At 39.5% G+C, this 23,403-nt stretch overlaps 2 protein-coding genes and 1 long non-coding RNA gene across 5 annotated transcripts; 1 reads left to right on the top strand and 2 right to left on the bottom strand.

Moving 5' to 3' along the window:
• Nucleotides 1-226: 226 nt before the first annotated feature.
• ggt7 (gamma-glutamyltransferase 7) lies at nucleotides 227-10,009 on the bottom strand. The gene is made up of 18 exons (XM_005801654.3): nucleotides 9,761-10,009; nucleotides 9,403-9,577; nucleotides 8,917-9,080; nucleotides 8,543-8,802; nucleotides 8,139-8,365; nucleotides 7,803-7,954; nucleotides 7,083-7,200; nucleotides 6,919-6,986; nucleotides 6,630-6,703; nucleotides 6,258-6,451; nucleotides 4,974-5,061; nucleotides 4,515-4,642; nucleotides 4,308-4,396; nucleotides 4,067-4,219; nucleotides 3,870-3,984; nucleotides 3,638-3,775; nucleotides 3,451-3,550; nucleotides 227-2,204 (listed from the first exon to the last, which is right to left on the bottom strand). The coding sequence occupies exons 4-18, from the start codon at nucleotides 8,760-8,762 to the stop codon at nucleotides 2,032-2,034; spliced, it is 2,037 nt and encodes a 678-aa protein (XP_005801711.1). The 5' UTR covers nucleotides 8,763-8,802; nucleotides 8,917-9,080; nucleotides 9,403-9,577; nucleotides 9,761-10,009; the 3' UTR covers nucleotides 227-2,031.
• Nucleotides 9,541-13,505, top strand: LOC111608343. Its single transcript, XR_002752613.1, has 2 exons — nucleotides 9,541-9,598; nucleotides 9,703-13,505. It is a non-coding gene; the product is annotated as an uncharacterized LOC111608343 (long non-coding RNA).
• Nucleotides 11,110-21,878, bottom strand: tp53inp2 (tumor protein p53 inducible nuclear protein 2). 3 transcript variants are annotated; one of them, XM_023331719.1, is made up of 5 exons: nucleotides 21,583-21,878; nucleotides 17,578-17,949; nucleotides 15,357-15,671; nucleotides 15,101-15,257; nucleotides 11,110-15,014 (listed from the first exon to the last, which is right to left on the bottom strand). In XM_023331719.1, the coding sequence occupies exons 2-5, from the start codon at nucleotides 17,699-17,701 to the stop codon at nucleotides 14,747-14,749; spliced, it is 864 nt and encodes a 287-aa protein (XP_023187487.1). In that variant the 5' UTR covers nucleotides 17,702-17,949; nucleotides 21,583-21,878; the 3' UTR covers nucleotides 11,110-14,746. The 3 variants fall into 3 exon arrangements, with proteins under 3 accessions (XP_023187487.1, XP_023187440.1, XP_005801709.1); XM_023331672.1 differs by having other exon boundaries at nucleotides 15,101-15,671; XM_005801652.2 differs by lacking the exon at nucleotides 15,357-15,671.
• Nucleotides 21,879-23,403: the final 1,525 nt, after the last annotated feature.

Raw genomic sequence — 23,403 nt, 5'->3', positions numbered from 1 at the left:
TTGTTGCTGCCCCGTTTTCACAGTCACAGGTTTCTCTGTTTATGCGGCCATCCATATGAAACCCTAGCCCATTTTAAAATCTTATTTAAATAAAAAACAGAAAAAGATAGAACTAGTTAAACATTTTTTTTATTGTTTGGCCGGATGACTGCTAACTGTTTGCCCAGACATCAGATGTGCAAATGTATCCGCACCGCATCGCACCCAAAAAAGATGAAAGACCAAAACTGATCCAACTAGTTGAGATTGGCATTTATATTTCAGTGATAAAGTATGCAAAAACATTTTGCTCATACCTTAAATACAATCTAATACAATTGCACCGGTACACAAATAAGATGCACTGATTGGTATGTGTTATTAAAACTATATAAATGATAATAATGTATACAGTCAAATAAACATTAACTTAAAAACAGAAATCACATTAAATTATTTAGAGATAATCCAGCCACATAACCTTCAAATTAAGAAAATTAAAATATTCAGTGTCTACAGGATTAGTTTAATTGCACTCATCAAACACTTACTGATATCTAAGACCTGTGGAACTTAATAAAAATATCTTGATAAGAAGAGAAAAGAGCAGAAGTTAGTCTAAAATTGTATGTAACAACTTATCAGTGTCAGTGCATCCGTACAGTATTCACAGCACTTCACTTTTTCCACATCTTATTGTGTTACAGCCTTATTCCAAATTGTTTTAAATGTATGTCTTTCCTCAAAATTCTACATGCAAATACTCCATTATGACAATGTAGAAAAACGTTTTAGAGAGTTTTGCATTAAAAAAAACAAAAGAAAACCAAAAAATAAGAATTGTCTGAGTCCAGACTTGAATCAGACTGAACATTTCTGCAGAGATCTGAAAATGGCTGCACAGACGTCTCCCATCCAACATAATGGAGCTTGAGAAGAACTGCAAAGAATGAGCTGAATTGCCTAAAGATAGGCAGATACTGATTTTAGGCTGTCATCACTGCCAAAAGGGAATCAACAAAGTATTAAGCAAATGCTGTGAATACTTTTGGAAATGTGATTTCTTGGTTTTCTATTTCTGTTTAAAAATTAGAAAACCAAGAATTTGCTGGTCATAAATTTGGAAACACACTACCATAATGGGGTGTGTGTAGGTTTTTGAGCAAAGAGATTAAATTGACACAATTTTGGAATAAGGATGTAACATAAGAAATAGTAGAGAAAGTGAAGTTATCTGAATACTTTCCGGATGCACTCTAGTCTGTAGCATGGTCCCAAAAAATCAACGCAACAGTTCCAGTTCCAGCAGCTTCACCAAGTAACATCGAATCACAGTTACATGCCACAGAAAGAGGAGGGGAGGTTGTTAGTTTAGTCTGAGACACTCCTTCTCAGGTGAGATGTAGCAAGGATTTGTAACAGGTGTAAACGTTTCCACTAAGCTCTAGGTGGTTATGTGCAATCACAAAGTAAGCGAAGGTGATTCAAATATGTTATAAATGTTGACTTTTTGGTCTGGCATACCCCTTCATTTTTCCAACGAATCCTTGCAAAAGACTGATTATTTTCTGAAGGAATTTCACTCATAATTCCTGAAAGCCATTTCTAGTGCAAAACTCGGGAACTAAAATAGTAAAAAAAAAAATTGTTCCCATTTCGCCACCTTCGGACAAATAACTTCACCAACCGCTCATGCTTCTGTTTCACTTTGATTCAATAATAAACTTTACATTACTGTGTATAATACAAGCAGCTGACTTTTAAGCCATTTCTGGGATGGGTGTGTACTTTTACAAGAGGGTACACTGTGCTAGGACGGTCCTTGAGGTTTTGAGAGGAGGTGCACTACTTTCAACATTAAAGTGGATTCCAATTTAATATTCTAAAAGAGGGTCAGATTTGTACCATGTTAGTTCAGGGAAACCTGCATGTGTTTCTGCTGTTAGATGATTGCAGATCGGATTAGCTTGTTGTTTTATTTATTAAGCAGCCTCCTTTCTTCGTCATTAAAAACCACTTCTCTTACTGTTGCAGTAAGGAAGAAGTAATGCACTAAGGCATGTTGGACATAGTGAGGGCGGAGGCATCAGCACTGCGGGGATCTTTCACCCCGGTGATGAGATCATTGGTTCTCCGTGTTCCCTCCACCAACGAAAGAACGTCCCTCCATTCGACATTGTGCCCTTTTGCCTCCAGCAGCTCCACATCGTCCTTTAAAAACTCAGCTGTAGCAGGTAAAGTAAAAGAAAAAAGAACACGACAAGAAGGTTAAGATATTTTTTTTTATGTGGCTCAAATATAACACTCACAGTGGGTGTAGCAATCACAACTTGTTTGGATTGTGTGTCTCTATGAGGTATTTTACACTATTGGACACTTTTATGACAACCCTGCCTTCAAATAAGTTAATCTTTTAGTGGTGGAGCATAATCTGAAACAAAGCTTTTAAGATAAGGCACACTTTTTTGTTACATTTCTGAGCTTATATGGCCATGTGTTAAGGATGAAAATTTCACCAGAAGACCATATGATGACCCATTTTCTATTTTCTGGCACAATATCCTACCTTTCCATTTGAAAGTTCCTGGTATTTTAAATAATCCCTGTTGTGCAGTCAAACAAGGTTTCCACAGCTTTTGGAAGAGAAACGGGCCCACACCATAACAGATCCCCCACCATATTTAATGGTCTGTGGTGCTATTCTACATACAAATTATTTGTTTCAAGCCAGATCAATCTGGAGTGTTTGAGTGCTAAAAAGCTGAAGTTTGTTCTCAGCTGACCACAGTGCATTACTCTTCTAGTCCCAGTAAGGTATAGTTAATCGGTGTGTTTGCATGTGATATGACAGGAAAGACCCGCATATGGAAACCAGTTAATAGCTGTAGACAGGTGCTGCAGTTTTATAACCGTGATGTTTGTTGATATTTTCTTATCTATGATACATCCTGCTCTCTGTGTGTATGGTGGAAAGATAAATATGGGTTACTGTCCAACCTACAGAACAGATACATGGGTCTCAGTCTCATGTCATGTTTATACTTCAGAAAAACAAAAATTTATGTAAGATCCCAGAAAGTCTAAACATCTGAAAAAGTTAATAAAAGCATTTAAAATTGTTTCAACATTTTGCTTAGCTCTGGTAACTGCTGGTATAGACACAGACACTTGGTGTTTTTGTTTGCCAGAGTCAAGCTTCTACTTTACATAGACTGCATAATAAATTATGCAGATAAAAGTAACAATTTGCAACAGTACATGCTTAGAGAAGGAGAGGTTAATGTTTGTGGAGACAAATTAATCATTCTGAACATGTTAAATTGAACATAACACTTGACTGAAAAGACTCAACTTATTCCTAAACATACATTTTAACTTTTCTAGCTAATCCCGATATGATACCTTGACACTGGCTTAAAGAGTAAGTATCACGATGTTTGTGCCCAACCTGACAAAAGAGGAAAAACTCACCGTCCACCAGGAGTATGTTGTCCTCCAGCTGTGGGTGGAGTCTGCCATACGCTAAACTGTCACTCATATTTTTGCGCAAAGAGAGAACATTCATAAGTACCTGTGGAGGAATTACATGAACTGTAATAAAATATAAATTTTATGAGAGAGCTCTATGTGTAACAGGACTAAAAGGCGAATATTTAACCTGTGTGATGCCGCTGAGGGCCTTCTCTCCGTTGGAAGATCCAACGGCCACATATGTGCCGCATAATCCCACGGCTGGCCTCACCACTGTGGGCATCAGGAAGGACATGGGTCTTTTTCTAGCCTCAATGAGGTTATGCTGCAACAACAAGGAAAACATAAAGATAAGAGCCGTAAGATGGTGCAACAAATAATTTAATGAAGAAGTAGGTCAAGCCGAAGGTTATACATACAGGGTTAGGTGATGAGCTCAGTGTTTCATTAGGCCACGAAAAGTCCAGGATCTGGCTATTTAGAAGAATACCTGACGAAGTCACTATCCTACTGCCGAATGGTTTATTTAGTGAGCTAAAAGAAAATAAAAATACAACGTGTTGCAACTTTAACAATTTGGGTGTTTTTTTGTTATCAAACTGACAATAAGACGTACCTGACGACTGACACAATGTGGTCATCTGGGCCCATAACCATGACCTGTGCAGCTGCTGCGCCGTCCTTCATTGGAAATGATGAAGTGTAATGGTTGACAGAGAAAGCTTGGGAGTCGTTGATCATCTTTCGGAGCTGGGAAGCCTCTGGTTTACTGGAAGACCAAAGAGAAGAGGTTCTGTACTGATGTTTTACTAAGAGAGAGACTAATTTGGCTTCTTACAAGGTGGATTCATTTGTACCTCAGCATCTTATCAACAATTTCTGAGACAGAATCGTTAAACATAGGGTCTCCCAGTCCACTAGAAAGGGCCAATGCTATCTTCACAGCCTGGGGAGGTTATTGTCAAATAAAACAGAAGAAAACACAGAAATCAATCCAGCATGCAAAGTGGTTATACTCTATAATCAGAATTAAAAAATACGTACATATATGTATAATTATTTACCTCTGCAATCCAGTGGTAGGTGCTACTTCTGGGCACTTGGTTCGTAATATTGTAGCCTTCAAGAATATTGAGTGCAGTGATCAATCCAACACCTGCATGTGGGGCCGGGGCGGCCATGATATGATGTCCTTCAAAAACACCAACAGATCACAATATTAAAGACATGATGATATCAAACACGAACAAATCAAATAATAAAAGGGGCTAAAATATGTAGTTACTAAATAAGATCAGTGTTTGAATTTAATTTGGATTCCTAGACTAAAAACAGGTCACTTCAGGTCCAAAAGAGCATCAATGACACTTCTGCCAAAGTCAAGAACGGACATTTAGCTCATTCTAGAATCATCCAGGAAACATAAGAGGACTGGTAGAAAAAAGTGTTCATACCAGGTCAAGTGAATATTGTACTTGAAAGTGTCTCTCCATCTGCTCAGATGGGTTATAAGGAGCATTTACCTTGATAGGTGATTTCCACTGGCTGTTGTATGACAGTGCTGTAGTCTCCAAAGTCTTTCTCCATCAGCACGCCATCTTTTGCCTTCACCTATTACAAAGCTAGAATTAGGTTAAATATGCTTATATTGCTGGCTTTTACGAAACATATTTGAACAGTTAAATTTAAGTATATTACTTCTGTCAAGTTGCGGTAAGAGACAAACCTTTCAAGATGGTGATGAGGAACAAGATTTTCCAGTGTTTGCATCTGGCAGCACTATGTTATCTATCATCGAGCTAAAGTCTTTTTCCAGTGTGTTAGTGCCTCGCTAATCAAACACACAGCTTAACACCAGGGAGTGTACTTTTAAAGGTCAAGTCAGAGTCACTGAATCAGCTGAGTGACAATATCAACTGATCAGTGGTTTGCTTGTTTCTAATACGCTGATATTTATTCAGCCCAGTGTGGGTCATTTTATTGAAAAGTCAATTATCAAATCCCACTGTTCGGCGGGGGTTTTATGTGACAGACCAATAGAGCAGAGATCAACAATGAGAAAGGAAAATGATACATCCTTGTACAACAGCTTTTTTGTATCAAAACTATGTATTCAGCCACCTTTCCATTGATATTGCTTAATTAAGTCGACTGCCATCAGAAGCAATAAGATTACAGAGTTGGGATGAAGATCAGTATTTCAAGTGGGACAATTTGTTTACGACACAACTGTGAGTTAAGCACTCCATAAATCTGGAGTTTATGGGGTAAGAAGAAAGTTATTGTCAAAATAAAGCAACAAGAAGTCCTGTTTGGAGTTTGTCATAAGCCATGAAGAGGAGACAGCAAACATGGGAAAAAAGTGCTTTGGTCAGATGAGACAAAACTAAACTTTCTGGAGCGTTAATGCAGAAAAGTTGTCCTCAAATCATCTGTACAAGGTTAATCTGCATCTTATTCATCAAAGCTGCACAATCAGTAGAGTTAACATTGAAAGCTGCCAAAGTCTTTAACTTTCTTTAGAGCATGATGCAACACAACAGTGTATTTTAAATGTGTTAAACTACAGGCTATATAGAAAATGTAATATCATTTTTGTTTATGATATTCCTGTGCAACCAGTAATAACCATATTATCAACATTAATTCCATTTTGACATTAGTGTTCAATAAAAAAAATAAAATGATACAATAAAATGAAGGTACAACTAGACTTTTGATGTCTGCAGAACAAAACTCATCTTGTATGGACACTATGCAAAATTCTTGACTGCTATTATAATCAGACAGAAATCAGTCTTCCTTACTGCAGCCACCATTTCCTGTGCCAGCTTCCCAGTGTAGAACTCTGATATTCCTTTGTCTGCAACCGCGTCCAAAATGTCTGCTAAATCAAGGCGTCGGGTGAACTGTCCGGAAACTGGAGCCTGACCGTTGGGGAGGAACAAATCCCGAAATGCATCCGACACGCTCTTATTCTTCACTTTATTCACAGCTTCAGCTGCAAAACAATAAACAAATGAAAGGGAGAGAGAGGTGAGATTACAGCTAAAGTTTGTGTGCCTTCACTTTATGTTGTTTGAGAGAAACATGGTGCCTTGCTTCTGTCTGCAGAAAGGAGCAACTGTAAGGACAATTAGTTGCACCCGGGGTCTGGCATGATAATAATCTGTAATTACCCAGATCGTGAGTAACGTTGAATCCATTTCTGGCTACATCTGCTGCCATGGAAACAACATCCTTCCATGGTATCCTAGCAAAACAAAATATTAAGTCAGCAAACAACTTAATAGTCATGCTAACGTGACAGCTTAAAAACATATTGTTACAGTTAACTTAACACATAAAAAAACCCTAAAATAAAAGCAAAATATTTTGTTTTATTAAAAGAATTTCAACAGAAAAAATGAAATTAATGGAGATATGCAAAATATAATGGCTTGTAACAAATTTAACAAATAATTTTACCTGCCATAGAGCTGGTGAGCCTGATGCATCCCACTGAGCATCCCTGGAACTCCCACTAGCAACCCTGACTGAAAAAAATAAACAACATGTTAGAGGCAGCAGAGAGCAACTGCAGACCTTTATCTCTCACTTCTAGCAGGCTGACATGAAGAAGAAAAACGTACTTTAAGGTCAAGGTTTGAGAGCAGCATGTCCTCCTGAATGGCAGATGGCGCCGTCTCTCTGAAGTCAATCACTCTTGTCTCATTCTTACGAATGTTGTGCACCAACATAACGCCACCACTACACATCAAAAGACCACAACGCAGACATTCAAGCCAGCATAATGATTAAGTTGGCTGACAGAGGCAAACATAAAGCATGTGATGAACCAATAAAAAGTAGTGCTGATTGTATAATTATTGTTTTTAAACATTCAATTTTGGCCTCATACATGCTATGCCCACTACATGCCTTGTGGCGAAGTAGTACAAACAAAGCTTCTTATGTTGTTCTTTCAACAGTGGCTTTATTTTTGCTATTCTTCAATAATGAAGCCCAGATCTGTGGAGTGCTTGACTAACAATTGTCCAATCATCAAATTCTCTCACCTGAGCTGTAAATCTCTGCAGCTTAGCTCAGCTTTACCATTGGCCTTTTTGCCGCTTCTCTGATTAATGCTCTCCTTCCCTGACAGTCAATTTAGGCTGGACGGTACGTTTGCAGTCTCTTCCTATACTCAGATGATGGACTGCATGTCACTTAGTTAGATATGAAAAGCTTGTTATAATGTTTTATAGCCTGAATGTTCTTTAAGCCTCACCAAAACTTTGTTATTGGTCTTCCTGTGATGTTCCTTAATCTTTATGTTGCTGTGTTTTCACTGTTAAGTTTAAGTAACTCACCCCCCAATGCCAGAGGTGTGAGGGTGTACAATTCCCAAACAGAGAGCAGCAGCGATGGCAGCATCCACACTGGACCCCTGCTTCCCCAAAACCTCAAACCCCAGAGATGTACACTGAGCTACATCTGTCACCACCGCTCCCTGGTTAAAGACCTGAAAACATAAAAAAGACAACGGAAGGAAGCATATTCATCACACCTTTTTTTTTATGAAAAGGCGTATACAAGTGTAGACAAGCAGATACACACCGTAATCTCTTAATTATTCATTTCACAGAAACAGAAGTGATGCAACGCTGTTGGCATTAAATGAGCAGGAAGCAGCAATAGACCAGTACCTGCGGATCGCCAAAGTAGATCTGCATGATGAGGGCAACAGTGACCCCAGTAGCGAAGGTGAGACAGGCCGTGATTATGACCGTCAGCCCGTCCCGCTGACAGGCGCACTCCTCTGTGAAAGGGTCGACAGTGGTCTCCCGCAGCGAGGCGACATCGTGGCCGGCCAAGTCTGAGGCCGAGGACGGGAGACGCTGCAGGCGAGCCGACTTCAGAAACAGATCTGGGTCTGAGATGAGTAAAGCGTAAATGAAAAGCAGCCACAAGTGGGAAAGAAGAGGAAAGAGTGTTTCACAAAAAAAAAAAAAGCAATGCTTCTAACCACAGATTTAAATGAACAGGCAAGATAAGCTCAACTAGGAAGTATTTTGCATAATGATTCCTGACGTGACTTCCTGAGTCCTACCTGTGTCTTGCTCGCTCAGGACGTTGTCATCTTCTTTGCGGGACTTCAGGGTGTTTTCTCCAGACGTCACATCATCCTCCGGCAGCCGGGGGAAGCTGGTGATGCTCATGTAGTCCACCGGAGAGTAGGCGCTCCCCAAGGTTGTCTCTGGGTTGGCATCCTTGTCCACCCCACTTCCACCCGGATAGGCTGCCACAGCTTCTGGAGCAGGGTTGTGCATGACTTGCAGTGGATCTTGTGCTGACTCTGTTTTCTAAATTCTTGAATTAGGCCAAGAAATACATGTTTGTAAAAAAAAAATAATAATAATAATAAAAGAAAAGATAATGAGAAATTTATGGATTTCCTCTTTTTAGGGACTGCAAATCCGGAACCTGCAGCTTCTTTAAATTCTCATGATATCCCAATCCTGCAGGGATTTGTAGTTTTAAGTGTGATTGTGGCACATCTAGATCACTGCAGCCGGGTCTAATTGGGAAACGTTTCATTAGGCCAAAGCACACGTGTGTAGCTCCAATGATGGTGCTTTTCCTTCCACCTGGACATAAAAACAAACATGCAGATTGACCGACTAGTTTTAGACAAGCAGTTTCCTTTAATACAGCTACGATCAGCTGCGTCTTGTAGGATTTAATAAACTACAAGACGCCTAAAGCAAATGTTTGCAAATAAGACAACATGTTTCCTGGAAAAGTCAAGTAACAAAAGAGTTCGTTATTAATAGAAACAACAGCGTTATTGCCTGTTAAAACTCCCGAGGTTAAATTCGTGCGCTGTTTATTTACCGCGCTGCTACAAGCTAACGCATCTTTCCATATATTCTGATTCTAAGAGCATTGGTGTGAGGCAATAACACTTACCCTTGTCGAGAAATACATGTTGTTCAATATAAGCATTCCTTGGCGTTTTTTTTTTAATTTTTTTTTTTTAGGTTTTTATGCGGAGCCGGTGAGGTGGAAGGACGGAGTCATCCCAGCGACCGAATCCCTCCCCGCAGACAGACAGCAGCCGCAGCTCGACGCTGAAGTTCACTTCCTATTGAGTGTCGGACAACCGGTAGGACTTGTTAGGGGATCATTATCGGAATTTGAACCCTCTGTTTTAAATATACATTTGAGTGTAACCAAAAGGTAAAATTGGATGCCTTTACTATTTGTCAGGCCAAAAAGAATAGCCAGAGGGTTCTGGTCGTCTTCTATATACCAACGTCAGACTTACTTCGGTGGAAAAGAGCTTGAGGCCTTGAAGGTTCACTGAAATCTCTTTCTGAAAAACATTAATCCTTCGCCTCTTCGCCCGTCTGCATCATAACAAGAAGGGAAACTCTCTGCGCGATTCCTGGATTTGCTGCCTCGGAGTATTGGTTAACTGGCTGGAGTGGAAAAGCACGTCATAGCAGGTGCATAAACCTGCTCAACCTTAAACCCTCCCTTTATTTATTGTCTTCTTCTCCCTCACCTGAGAAAAGAATGAAAAAGTCTCAGATGTCGGTGTACTGCTGCTTTTTCTCTCTTTTTATTATTTGTTCCCCAAGGGGGGAAAAAGATGAGGAAAAAAATAAATAACAGGGTGGCAGCTATATTAATTTCGAAAATTTCTTGATCTAGCTCTTGGTTTTTCCTCGAAACATTTCCCATTTTAGAAGCACACTTGTGACAGAGCGCCTCTCCCTCCATTTCCGTTCATGTTTTATTTTACTTTTACTTTGCCTTATTAGCTTTTTGCAGGGAAGCAGAAGGAGGAACTCAACCATGGCGCTGTTAATGCAACTCCTCCTGGCCACATTATAACATTTAAACCTGAGACTAACAAAAAATATCACCCTCACTGCCAAAAAGAAATCATGGAGAGTTGTGCCGTTCCTTTAGGCTGTTTATTTTTAGCATAATTGTGTGTGTTTTCATGATTACTGTATTGAGTTTCTTGTGCACACTATTTTAAGTCAGTGTTACACACAAGAACACAACGCCCAGATCTACAGACAATATTTGCTTGATTGCCACACCCGTCTGTTCACATAATGTGGATTCATTCCTGAACTGTTTCTTAACTACATTCACCTTATTGTCTCCAACATCATAAGCAGAACCAGCCCTTTATTGCTAGGGTGTGTAAAATAAAGTTTGAATTTTACCCAATATGTTAAAACATATAAATGAAGATACCTGTTCTCTTTAGCAATATTTTTTATGCCAAACTGTTTATTCATTATTAGAACAACTAATGTATCACTTCCTGCATTTGGTGATGTTTAATTACATTCCTAAATTAATGTCAGACTTAAAATAATGAGACAGAATTCAGGTCTTAACCTGAGTATTTATTCTGGTTGTTACTGTTATTGTTCAGTTTCTTTTTTAAATATATGTATATATATATTTTTTTATTGGAGGGGTGTCTGAGTGAATGCTGAAAAATTCCCATCCTTTGATATTTTTTTTTGCATAGATCTTGTCTGTCAGTGGATGACTTGTTCAAGAATGGGGAATCAGTACATCACAAAAACCATGCAGAAACAGTGAAAAGGCACAATCACCATAAATATCAGATACACAAAATTTCAAATGTTTATAGGTTTATCTTTTTTTTTTTAATGAATGAGGGAGGGGTTGTACCAACTCAGGTGTAATATGGACAAATCCTCCCGAGTATTTTTAAGCTGCCATTATTTTCAGGGCACAACATAATACAGGAAATCACCTCCCATACATTCGATGCCTTTTGTTTGAAACACCCATAATGTTAAACAACTTCTAATAGCTATGTGGGAAAATACGAGCATGTCCATCTTTTTTTTTCCTTTAATGCAGTACATTTCTTTTCATATATAGAAACTATTTGTCTTTTGCCTCTTTTTGTCCACATCCCTCACATCCATCCACAACCAATTTTTGAGAACTTTCACGCAAAGCATAACACCTTAATGATAATCAGACACAACATACAGAAAACATTTTTCATTTTTGAGTGAGGAAGGGGGTGGAGAGGGGAATAAAAAAGATTCAAAACAGAAAACATTTTCCACCTGCAATCTGTGGTGATTTTGCACACTTACACACACTTGTGATCTTTCACTGTTTTATTTGCAACAGATTAACATTATCTACCTCTCAGGCACAGTATAGTGTTGGAATACTGTGGATGTCATTAAAGACAGCACTATATGTTGTGTGTGTGTGGGGAGGTGATGAGTTCAACACCTTATATGCTCTGCATTATTTTGGATATAAATGATTACATAATGTTTATCTTCAAAGCAAGCAAAAAAATAAAACAAGGTAGTATTCACTTTTTTTATATTTTGAGTGCAAAGACTTTTTCATTCGGCCACAAGAGGAAACAAAAAAGGTACATCAGAAAAAAAAATCATATAATGTCACTCATTCAAGCAAAACATCAAGACAACAATCAGAAATGAATCCACAGACAATCTTTCTGTTGAACTTGAACTCCTTCAGAGATGTATTCAAACTATGTCATCGTTGCTGTGTGACGTTGTTACCATTCATGTAGCAGGTGCTGTGCGACACTGCCCTCTACAGGCCAGGGTTTGCCTATGGCAAATTAACTGAGTTTAGTGATGTTTTGGGTGTCATTCTGAGACCATTTGCAGCCTCATCGAACCTCAGTCCCCACTCGACGCTATGTCCAGAGGCTTTGACATCTATAACGGAGAGTTGTAAATTGTTTTCTAATATTTACAAGAAAAATAAATGACCAACACTTTTTTTTTATATATATATAATTAGTATTTTCCCCCATATAGGAAAGGTTCTAGCATTTAGTATGCCAGTACACCTTCTCACGTTTCAGGATCCAAAACAAAAAAAGTTTCACAAAAGTAAAAACGGAAAGAAAGAAAGAAAAAAACAAGCACACAGCACACTGCTAAAACTTTTACCCACACGATATCTGACAGTGCAAACTTACATCCATGTCTTAAAATAATTTACAAACATTAGTATACACTTCAGCACCATTGTTTAATATTGTTGAATACATATCAGTAAGCGAGATTGTAAAAGTGGATGATGTCAGAACTGGATGTTCAAGCAACAAAAAGGGCTGGACATTTATGGAGTGGTTGGAGCGATGTTGCATGTTGATGAACCGATGCAAGGTTTTTGCTGTACGGCATTAAGAAAGTTGTTGTTTCTCTTTCTCCTAATACAGTGCCTTGCAGGATTATCCAAGCACCTTGAACTTGTTCACATTTTGTCACATGGCCACCACAAACTTCAGTATATTTAATTGGGATTTTTATGGGACCAACCAAATTAGGGTACGATTGTGAAGACTAATCTTTATGGAAACATGGTTACAATGTTGAATTGTTAAAAGAAAATCATAACAGATCTTGTTTGTCTATATTGCCAAAGCCATATAAAAGACACAGCAAATGTGTGGAAAAGTGTGCTGGTCAGATGAGACTAAAGTGTAAAATGTTTGGCTTACATACAAAATCTTGTGTGTGGCAGAAAATGAACACGAACACAGCATTCCCACCGTGAAACATGGCAGTGGCAACATCATGCTGTGGAGTTGCTTTTCTTTAGCAGAACAAGGAAACCGGACAGAGGTCATTGGTAGAGGGATGCAGCTAAATAGGGCAATCCTAACCTTTAAGATTCTGCAATGCAGTTGGGATAGAGGCAGAGTCACCTTCCAGCAGAACAACGACCCTAAATATACAGCTACCTGGGATGGTTTAGAGTGAACCCCTTTCATGTGTTGGAATGGCCCAGTTAAAGCTCAGACCTTACTACAACAGAGAAAATGTGACAAAGCTTGAAAACTGATGTTCATAGACCCTCTGCATCCAGGCTTACTTAGCATAAGATATTTTGCAAAGACAAATGGGCAGAAATGTATGTTTACATGTCCATAGCTGGTAGAAATGACTTGCAGCTGTAACTGCTACAAAAAGTGGTTCTATCATTCGTTCAAAAGGAGCAAGTGCAAGCCACAAATTTTAGGTTTTCTACTTGTACAAGTTTTTTTTTACTTCAAAATTATTCTCTACTTGTTTTTGGTCTCTCACATAAGCTTGTAGTGGTAATGTGACAAAGTGTGAAAAAAATCAAAGGTTATAAGCCTTTTTGCAAGGTACTGTAGACCTCTTTCAATAGGTTATTGTAAAAAAAAAAACCCAACATAATTACATAGTTAATTTAAGTTCACAGCACATATTCTTGTTAAACATGGCTGGGCAAATGACATATCTCCAAGGAGAATTGATTTGTTAACTTTAAAAGCCAAATCTTTCCATCTGACTGCAGGAACAGTTTTATTTTCTCTCTTGGTGAAAATTTGCAAAAGAGACTTCAGATAAAATAAGATTAAATCCATGTTATGAAAACAAGGTAAAGAGTTGCCTTCAATACTGCTTTTCACCTATCATGTCTTGCTTATACCTTGTAACCCAAATGTGAGCCCCAAATCTCTAAATTCTCACTGGCTGCTCTGAGGGTTAAACCACTTTTCTTTAAAACCATATACTGAGGGATTCATTTTACTCTTTAGTCTGTTTTGCACATACTCTCACCATCTCCTACATGCTGTGACCTTCTTCACGAGGCAGAGAAGAGAATCAATTGTTTCCTCTGGCAACACGTTTTTTAGTAAAGCAACTTTGCAGAGAAACCAACTTGTGTTGATTTTTCTCTCCTTGCCAGACGGTATTTTCTTCGACCTTTTGTAAGCAAAACTAACCGAATTAAAATCATGATCACGTTTCATGGATTTGCTAGGAAGAGTGTTCCTCCAGTCAGAGTATGAAAGAAGGGGCTATTTCAATCTTATTTTATTTTCTATGATGGTTACACAGTATTATGGTTTTAAATAAAGAAAAATAAAACTCATATGTCTTTAAAACGTTTCTATAAAAAACTCAGCTATTGCCATTTTGAGAAATTATAACTGGATAAAGATTGAAAACATACTTATTTTTTTGTTTTTTGTTGTTTATTCTGGAGGACAATAAGGGGGTAATCGTATCATCTACAAAGATCTACATTTAGCAACTGCTTTCTAACTGCAGATTGGATGGAAAATGACCAAGATGAGTCAGTCTGTGACTCATCCTGACGTAATGTATGGAAATGGAAGCTAAAAGTGCTGTGGGAGGACACGTGTTGTCGATGGTGGATTCTGCACTACGAATACCCCCAGACGTAAACGAAACCCCTCTTTTTGATGGTAACCTTAGTGACAGAAGTTGCGCTTGCTGGGTTGATGAAGGAAGGTGCTTCTGGTGTGCGAAGCGTGACGAGGGACCTGCTCCCTCACACGGTTTTGGCGTTGGATGTGGCTGCGGCTCAGATGGCGGCGCTCCATGCGAGCCTTGTAACGCTGGACCCTGGCCACTTGGGTGACCTTGGCCAAAGCCCCAGCCTGGCCAGCCGCTCCACGGCTCACCCTGGTGGGCATAGTGCTGCGGGTGGCAGGGGGAGCTGCTGGTTCAGACACTCTGCTGCATATAGGAAAAAAAACAGCAGGACTCTTATTAGTTAAAAAAGAAGGTGAAGATGAGATATAGTGTGAGTAAAAATTTCTCACCTCGCACTGCTCGCCAGGCTGACAATGCTCTCTTCCCCCACCACAGACAGGTTGCTGCTGGAGAGCATGGACAGGTTGTTGGGGGAGACATACACAGACATGCTGGGGTGCTCTATGAGCAGGTCCTCCATGGGGCTGGTCTCTGCCGTGGCTCCCTCTGCAGTGAAACAGGGGGGAGGGGTGACAAACCAGCTCTCATCCATGCAGCCTCTCTCTGATCCTGACCTACTGGGACCCCCACTGCCCCCGCACTCACTCCCAGAGCCTGGAGACATTGACGGGGTGGAGGAGGGCGTGGACAGTCTGGCCCGTCTTGGGAGGCTCACGGGTGTGGCGGCACCTAAGTGTGGTGGACTAGCACTGGGACAAGACAGGGGCTCCGAAGGTGCTGCTGGATCCTGTGTCTGACCTTTATGCGGCCTGCGACGCTTATGAGGCAGACGGGGCGTGGAGGCTGGGCATTCAGTCCTTGTTTGCATGTTTTGGTGATCTGCTAGTTTACTGTGGGGTGATGCTTGTGCAGTCAGTGGGGTTCCCACATCATCCTCCACCTGCATCATGCAGTCAGAGTCTTTCAAGGACATGGCACAGATGAGATCGGGAACGGGAAGGCCAATAAAGGCAGGAGGATGATTTTGCAAAAGTTTTTTTTTGTTTTGCAAATGTGGCAAAAAATTTTTTTTCAAAAGGCCATGCGGGACGTGGAGGATCATTGTAGAGGGACCACATACGCACGCGCACACATACCGATGTGAGATATATAAGGGTGTTTAAACAAAATTTGGAAGAGGGGAAAAAAGAAGGGGTAAGGAAACACAAAACATAAAGGAGTCACATTGTTAGTTGTGTTGACCCTCTGAGGTTGTAATGATGTCAGTGACATAATGTTTTGATTCTGCTGAGAGGTACTTTTGATGAGCTCTGGGTCAGGTAGCCCCTTCTCCATTTTGTACCCACATATTGCCATTTCATATCTTTAAATAAAATGATTGTTTCCCACAAATAATTGCATCCAAGTTTATTTTTCTTCCATGTTAAGTATGGAAAAAGATCATATGCTCATACCTCGTCTATGCATAATTTAAAACTCAGTACCAGTCCATTTTTGTTGTTTATTAGTCAATTGAAATAATGTGATGAAAACATTACTCCTGATTTCCATGGATGGTGGTCCTAATACTCAGTTTGAGTGAACTGTCTAATAAAATATGTCATATTTGCACTCTAGATCAAATCAAAATAACTGAGTGACCTCATGATGGCTGAAAATATTTATCACAGACACATAATTGCATCTTCTTACGGTAATCTAAGAGCAGAAGACAGAAAATTACTTAAAAGCAGGTATTACGCTTTGCCTAGGTTGGTATGCATTGATGCATGACTGGTATGACATGTCATGTTTCTAATGGTTAATTTTTCAACCCCAAATGTCAGGCAGAAATTGACCAAAACTGCAAAGGCATAAAATGGCAAAGGGACAAAATGATCAGCACGACTTTTTGGCGTGCTGATATGTGCTCGGCTCCATTAAAGGTATCAAAACAAGCTTTTTTTTTTTGCAGTCGCTGTGTTTGTCAAGATCCCACCATGAACAAAAAGTGGATGAATCTGAATGTTCCTGTGCTTTCATCTGCAGAGAGACAGCACTGGTGTCAGGGCAGCCATGTAGATGTACGCCATCCCCAGACTGATTCTACACCGTACTCCATTTTCCCCATTTACCTTTCAGATTTTAACTGCATTATGCAATGGCAAGGAAGAGGTGAATATTTCTTACTTTATAACACACAAATTAATTGCACCATCAGACATAACAGTGTGACCACCGCCCCAATTGTGAGTTGGATCCCTGAAAGGTTCCTGCGGCATCTGGCACTGGATGTTAGCAGGTCCATAAGCTGTGAGGTAGGGCCTCCAGGGACTGGACTTTAATGTCCATTACATCCCACGGATTCACCATTGGATGTAGATCAGGGGAATTCTCTTCAAACGATTCCTGTCCTATTTCTGCTTTCTGGCAGGGAGCAATATCTTGCTGAAAGACAACCCCACTGTCAGGAAATATTGTTTCCACCCTAACTAGTCTGCAGCTATGAAGCTCCATAAATACCAATTTGAGATGAGACTGAAGCTACAGTCTGTGTGATTTGAGTCTTAGCTCCCCATGTTCATCACCAGCCCTGTTTCTGATTCACCACTACTTCTTTCTTTAACCCTTATGACTGATCTGCAGACTGGGGGACACCAATTAGGTGCAAGAGATTCACTGACACAGCCGTCTATTACAAACTGCTCCTTGTCAAACTAAAATTCCTACATCCATTAACACACACTTCTATAAAATGACAATCTGTGTTATTCACTTCACTTTTAGTGGTCATAATTTTATGCCTGACCGGTGTATTTTCTACTGTGATGTTTAAATAAAACGACAGATCCCCCCCACCACTCCATCCCTGAACTCTTGGACTCACCGGCCAGGTTGACGAGCATCCATCCCTCTTCGTCGGCCTCAGTCACACATGGATTGGGTCCCTTCAGATCAGCTGCCACCTCTTCCACCTCCCCGAACAACAGGTTGCTAAGACGCTGAAACATTTCTGCTTGTGTCGTCAAGTTTTGATGCCTGTGATGTGCTATGTGCTCTCCCACAGAGAAAATTTATGCAGTAGCTGCCTTTTCTTTTTTGTATTTGTCAATGTAATAGTTGTTGTGTAATGCTATTTGTCTGCCTGATGTTCTTGTTTCCACTTAAAGTCCTGTGCTTGATCTTGAAGTTGACAAATCAAAGCAGGAGAGACTTTTGTAGTGCAAATGTAAGGTTTCACTTGGTTTGGAACAAAGGCCTGGGGAGAAGGAGAGAGATAAATTAAAAAATATTAGTTTAATAAAACCAGTGAGTTTTCAAAACATGGCTGTAGCAAAAAATGGTGCTTAGTGCTTCATTAAGTTCATGAGCTGTAAGCTAATCTTGTATCCAGAATCATTACAGGTCGACACACAGGGAGAAAGCCCTGTGTGTTTTAAAATAAAACATGCCTTTGAAAGTGCATCAGTAAAGTTAAGCATCATCATTGTAACTGTGATTTAGCAAAATGGCCTTAAAAAAGTTAGCTAAATATAGATTAAAGGCATTTTAAATGTCCTGGGAAATTCAAATCTCCCCCTTTGCCTCCACTACAGAATAAACATCCATCCATCATCCAACTCTGGTCTCATAGAGTATAGTGCCACACACACACACACACACACACACACACTCCTTACAACAATTTAGGGAGACCAGTTAAACTAACATTTACGAAAAACAGAGAACCTACACTTCCACAGGGAGACCATGGAAACTCCAAGCAGAAAGACCCAGATCTGTTTGAACCCATGAACTTCTTACTTCAAAGCAATAGTGCTACCAACTGTGCAGCCCTCATAATAAACACAATCACAGTATATCAAACAGTTGACACAGTCAATTAAAAAAAATAAAGCTTTTCATAACAAAATGCCCCAGGATGATTTACTGGACTCGATTCCCTACAACGGTTATCTGATGTCACAACTGATTCTGTTTGTATGCAACTATTGATTTTGATTGTCGTTATCGTTTTTGTTTTTTTTTAAATTAATGTTAAGTTTGATTTAAGATTGAAATGTATTGATTGTTGGATGGCATGTGTTTAAGCTTTAAACTGTCAATTACATTAACATATCTGTGAAGTAAACATGTACAAAAAGTGATTTATGAACATAGTAATGATTCATTAAGCAAAGAGCAGAATGACAATGACAATGCAACAACAAACACAATGACTGTACCCATGCATGCAAATAAAACCAGAAATGCAGCAACAACAGAGGAGGCAAAGGACAAGTGCCTCACCTACAAGTGCCTCATTGCTCTAATACAGAGCAATGTTAAAACATTTGGCCCTGTCCAACCTTTACAAGTTCAAAGGGCATATTTTATGTACTTAAACCAAGTGACTGTAGGTGAAACAAATACCACACCTGGTCTCTATGCAGAGCACTGACACACTTTAAATATTTTTAGATTTGGGGTTGCTTGACAACATATACGTTAACTCAGTTATGACATTCTTTACTGATGTATCTTTGTTAAGAGATATAATTCAATTTTAACTGCTTCTGGTTACATATTCTTAGTAATATTGTCTGTGTCCCAAATAATTAAATAATAAAGTTTGCTGTCAATAGGTACACATATATGCATGGTTGCCACTTGCTACAAAGCATACACTTCTACAGGTTTGTCCAATTTTACGAAACCCCCCCCACACATGACTGTCAATAGCTATAGATACACACACAACCTTTCAAAGTGAGAAGACTCTGGTCTGCTTTGCCTGAGATTAAAACACAATCTACATGTTGTATATGATGCACTAATGAAACTTTTTTATTTACTTGTTTTGACAGTGCATCATTTTTCAGTCTTTCAGGAATTTGGAAATGTGAACTTACTGGTTTAAACATAGTTATTGATACTGGATGTGGCAAAAGAGATCACATGTCTGCCTGTATAATTTAAGCTATTGGCAAACATTAATTATTACAATCTATGGATTAACAACTGGGCACTTTTACTGATGCACAGTTTAAAGGTTGTGGGCTGGAGCGCTCTTTTCCTTTGCAGTGCCTTTTATGTGCTTGGCTACAGAGCACATAAACCTCTCTTAACGTTACTAGGTTTTGGGTTGCAGATTATAATTGTATTACAGTATCAGTTACAGGGAATAAAACTTAGCCATTTTATTACATTGTAGGACATTAATTCAACCAACTTGCCATTTATATTTTAAGCTTAGGTTTTCAAAGTTTTATTTTTTTTAATGACAATAATCATCTCACTAATTGCTACATTCATCAAGTTTCACCAAGGTGAGAATGGTAACATGTCTCCAAGCCCAGGGCAGCAAGGTTAATATTATATTAGCTTCCACTGCAAATAGCAATTAGCCAACTTCTGCTAGAACATGGTAAAGCTCCGAAAACCTCTGTGTATTCTGGTGATTGTGTTACAGTGCCACATACAGGCATGGCTGAATATATCTCTAAAAATGAGACTGTGTTTTTATAAGAATCAGAGAGAGAGAAAAAAAATTTAAAGATTGCTTTAGAAAATCTTGATGTTGATGTGTGTCTAATGGCAATTATGACCATCGCTCATACCCAACTTTCAATGTACTGCAAAATGAATATAACAGAAACTTGTGTGAGAAGGGCATCAAAACTAGCTTTAGCTCAGGGACTAAAGCTCAGGGACCCACAAGCTCCTAAATGCGGCCCTAGCTTTGCCCTCAGGTCTATAGGGAGAAGCAAAAGCTGGTGATAAAAGCAATATAATTATACAAGACGTTTTCAAACTTACAATATAGATATCTTATGTATTAAATGCATAAATATCTCCAATTGAGACTTCCTCTAAGAGGGAGGCGAGAAAGGAGCGCGATGGGCGGAGATCTGGAGAATGAAAACATGAACCCTCTGACGTCACGTTGCGTCACTGACGCTGAGGCTGAAGCTCCAGCCCATTTTGCTACCAAAGGCGAAAAAAAAGGTCTCAACAGCAAACATATCGAAATGCAAGATCATGTATTTTGAAACATATTCCGCTGTCCGTGTCTAGTCTGCATTTTGAAACGGCAAGGCCATTTCGTGCCTGTCGATGGATCCCGTGAGAACTGCGCTTATGTAAAGATTATGCCGCCAGCAGCACTAATATTTACACTGAAAATGACAAAGACGCCCGTGATGTTTATAAGGTAAATAAAACAGCTTCAGCTTCGTCGTACGAAGCAGGGAGAAGTCGCGACTCCCTCGGTGTGTGTTGGTGGTATTCAGGTTAAACATGAATTATCCGTATAAGCTCCACAGCTGAAGGGTCACAGCAATGACAGCTGTGCGCCTCAATGCACTGCTCGCAAGACATCAACTGGATCAGGCTCCGGTAACACAAAAGACCGGTGTTTATACTGAATTACTTAGGATTTTATGCAAAATAAATGAACCCTGGGGAAAAAAAAAAAAGAGGCTGAAAATACGTCAACATCCGCCATAGACCCACATCAGGATTTTGGTGCAGTTTGCAAAACAGCGGCTGCTGGCTGAGCATATATATTCAGTCAGGCTGGAGTCATTCTTTATAGTAACATATGAGCGCAAATCGGCCTTCTTACGCATCTTATTCTGCACCGCGATACTGTCTTCGCATTTATTCATGTCCTAATAATAGATCATCACAGATAGAATACACTGCGGACAGAAATAGCCTACAGTATGGGTCACAAAGGCAAATACGTTATAACATAATGTCACATTATTCAATAACCAGGGAATGGGTTTAATAAATGCCCCCCAAAACCAGGATAACAAGAGGCTGGCCGGCAAATTCGTTGTCCAAGATCCACGGCCAAGACACAAAAGACTAAATTGAAGATAAACAAAAATGAAAACATACATACCTGCCTTTGAGTTCAAGTTGTAAACGAGGTGTCAAAACACAGTAGAAACGACAACTCTTAAAGCATAGCTTTAGATGTAGCCTTTACGTGAGGTAGTTGGAACACTAATATACAAAAATAAAAGGCTTTCTTCTTAGAAGAAGGGCTTCGTGTAAAAAAAAATTACACTGATGTTTTTGTTTTCAGATCATAACATCTGCAGCTACTTCCTCCTCTTTTTTTTTTGTTTCCTTTGCTGCAGATTTTCCTGTTTATTGCTGCCTTCCAGCTGATCCTCGGATCAGAATGTAGAAACGTACAAAACAGCTGATTGTGAGATCACAATGTGTCGGCCACGCCTTTCGCACGCCTCCCAGAAGGCGAGGCAGCCAATCAGAATATTACACCCGATAGGAGCCGAGTCCTCTAAGCAACAGGGATAGGTGGGGGGCTGGGCAGGATGGAGCTGTCAGCCTGAACCCAGATGGAAATGGAGACTGATCCCTGATCAGCTTCTGCTTTCCAGCAGCTCTGTTGTTGGAAAGCAGGGCTGGGGGAGGGTAAACTGATCCAGGGCCTGCTCAGGGCGCAGTAAAGTTATATGTTAGTCAAAAAACTAATTCCCTTGAAGTAATCAAAACAGTCATAGTATATTGAAATAACTCTTCACTCCATATTCATGCTATTCTTAAGTTTTCTTTTTTGCAAATTCATAGCTAACGGTGGATTACCTAATCCTATTTGCATGTCTCATCTGACACCACACTGATCAAGCTGATCATTAACTGGAAGAAATAAGCCTCAAATATTCAAATGAGTAAACAGCCACAGTGCAGACAGCACCAAAGTTATTCTTTTCAGTGATGCTGCTGGAATTTTATTTATGTAAATAGTGATCTCTTTCTCCCCAAAGCATCACTCAGCTCATTGTTCCTTAATGGGATGGACCTAAATTCATCACACTGTATACCACCCACTCCTACTGACTTTTTATGAATGCAGCATCTGGGCGTCCAATAGTATTTCTGGACTTTTGGTTTAAACCCCTGGTGGTGTTTTGTTCTTCCTGCAGTCTCCAGTTTCCTTCTTCTTTTTTTTGCCCCACTTTATACAATGGTGTGAAGGCTCACATCATGGCGCACATCTATACACACTGCTGTTGCCCACACTGGTGTAGCTTTATATTGTAAAAATATAACTCCATAAAGAATTGCACACCTGATCGATCACCAAACAGCTTTGCTTCTCTTCTAATATATCCACTTCCACATATTGGTGTAAACTCATATATTGGTGTAAACTGCACTCAGGTCCTTCTGCATGCATGGATTCTCTAAAGTGTTCTGGTTTCACCACCTATAAACAGCAATTAAGTTTAGTCACTATAAGTTGCCTTTGAGACCTTTCCTTATAGGAGAAGGGAATTTGCTCTCTTCTTGTAATGGATATAAGTATATATATAAAAAAGGATGGCTAGTTGGATAATATTAAGTAGAAAAAGCCTTACCAGGCCAACAGAAACTATAATCAACCATTGACATGTCAAAAGCTTAACTGGAATCAAAGTTAGAGGCCAGTCTATATGGAACAGCTTAGTGTTATTTTTTAAATAATAAATCTTGTTTTGACAAATGTACAGTTTGTATTGCATTTGGTCCTTCCATGTGCTTTTATGGAACTGGACCAAAACATAAGCAAGATGCAGGCAGAACCCTTCTCATGAGAGAGTTGATGGTAAAATGAAGATATACTAGGATAGAAAAACAATCACGGAACAGAACATTACTAAACAGTGGAGTCCAATAATACAAACCCTGCATGACAAAACTGAATAAAACTTAA

This window comes from Xiphophorus maculatus, chromosome 1 (assembly GCF_002775205.1).
Source record: "Xiphophorus maculatus strain JP 163 A chromosome 1, X_maculatus-5.0-male, whole genome shotgun sequence".
Lineage (NCBI taxonomy): Eukaryota > Metazoa > Chordata > Actinopteri > Cyprinodontiformes > Poeciliidae > Xiphophorus > Xiphophorus maculatus.
The sequence above is the reverse complement of the archived record's forward strand: the minus strand, read 5'-3'. Positions and strand labels throughout refer to the sequence as shown.

Coding starts and splice junctions, on each gene's coding strand:
- ggt7 (XM_005801654.3), bottom strand. CDS start 8,762: ATGCACAACCCTGCTCCAGAAGCTGTGGCAGCCTATCCGGGTGGAAGT. Junction 6,987..7,082: donor TCTCAAACCTTGACCTTAAA/GTACGTTTTTCT, acceptor TATTTTTTTCAG/TCAGGGTTGCTAGTGGGAGT. Junction 6,704..6,918: donor GCTCACCAGCTCTATGGCAG/GTAAAATTATTT, acceptor TTGTTTTGCTAG/GATACCATGGAAGGATGTTG.
- tp53inp2 (XM_023331672.1), bottom strand. CDS start 17,701: ATGTTTCAGCGTCTTAGCAACCTGTTGTTCGGGGAGGTGGAAGAGGTG. Junction 15,672..17,577: donor GATGCTCGTCAACCTGGCCG/GTGAGTCCAAGA, acceptor TGTCCTTGAAAG/ACTCTGACTGCATGATGCAG. Junction 15,015..15,100: donor AGCCTGGCGAGCAGTGCGAG/GTGAGAAATTTT, acceptor TCCTATATGCAG/CAGAGTGTCTGAACCAGCAG.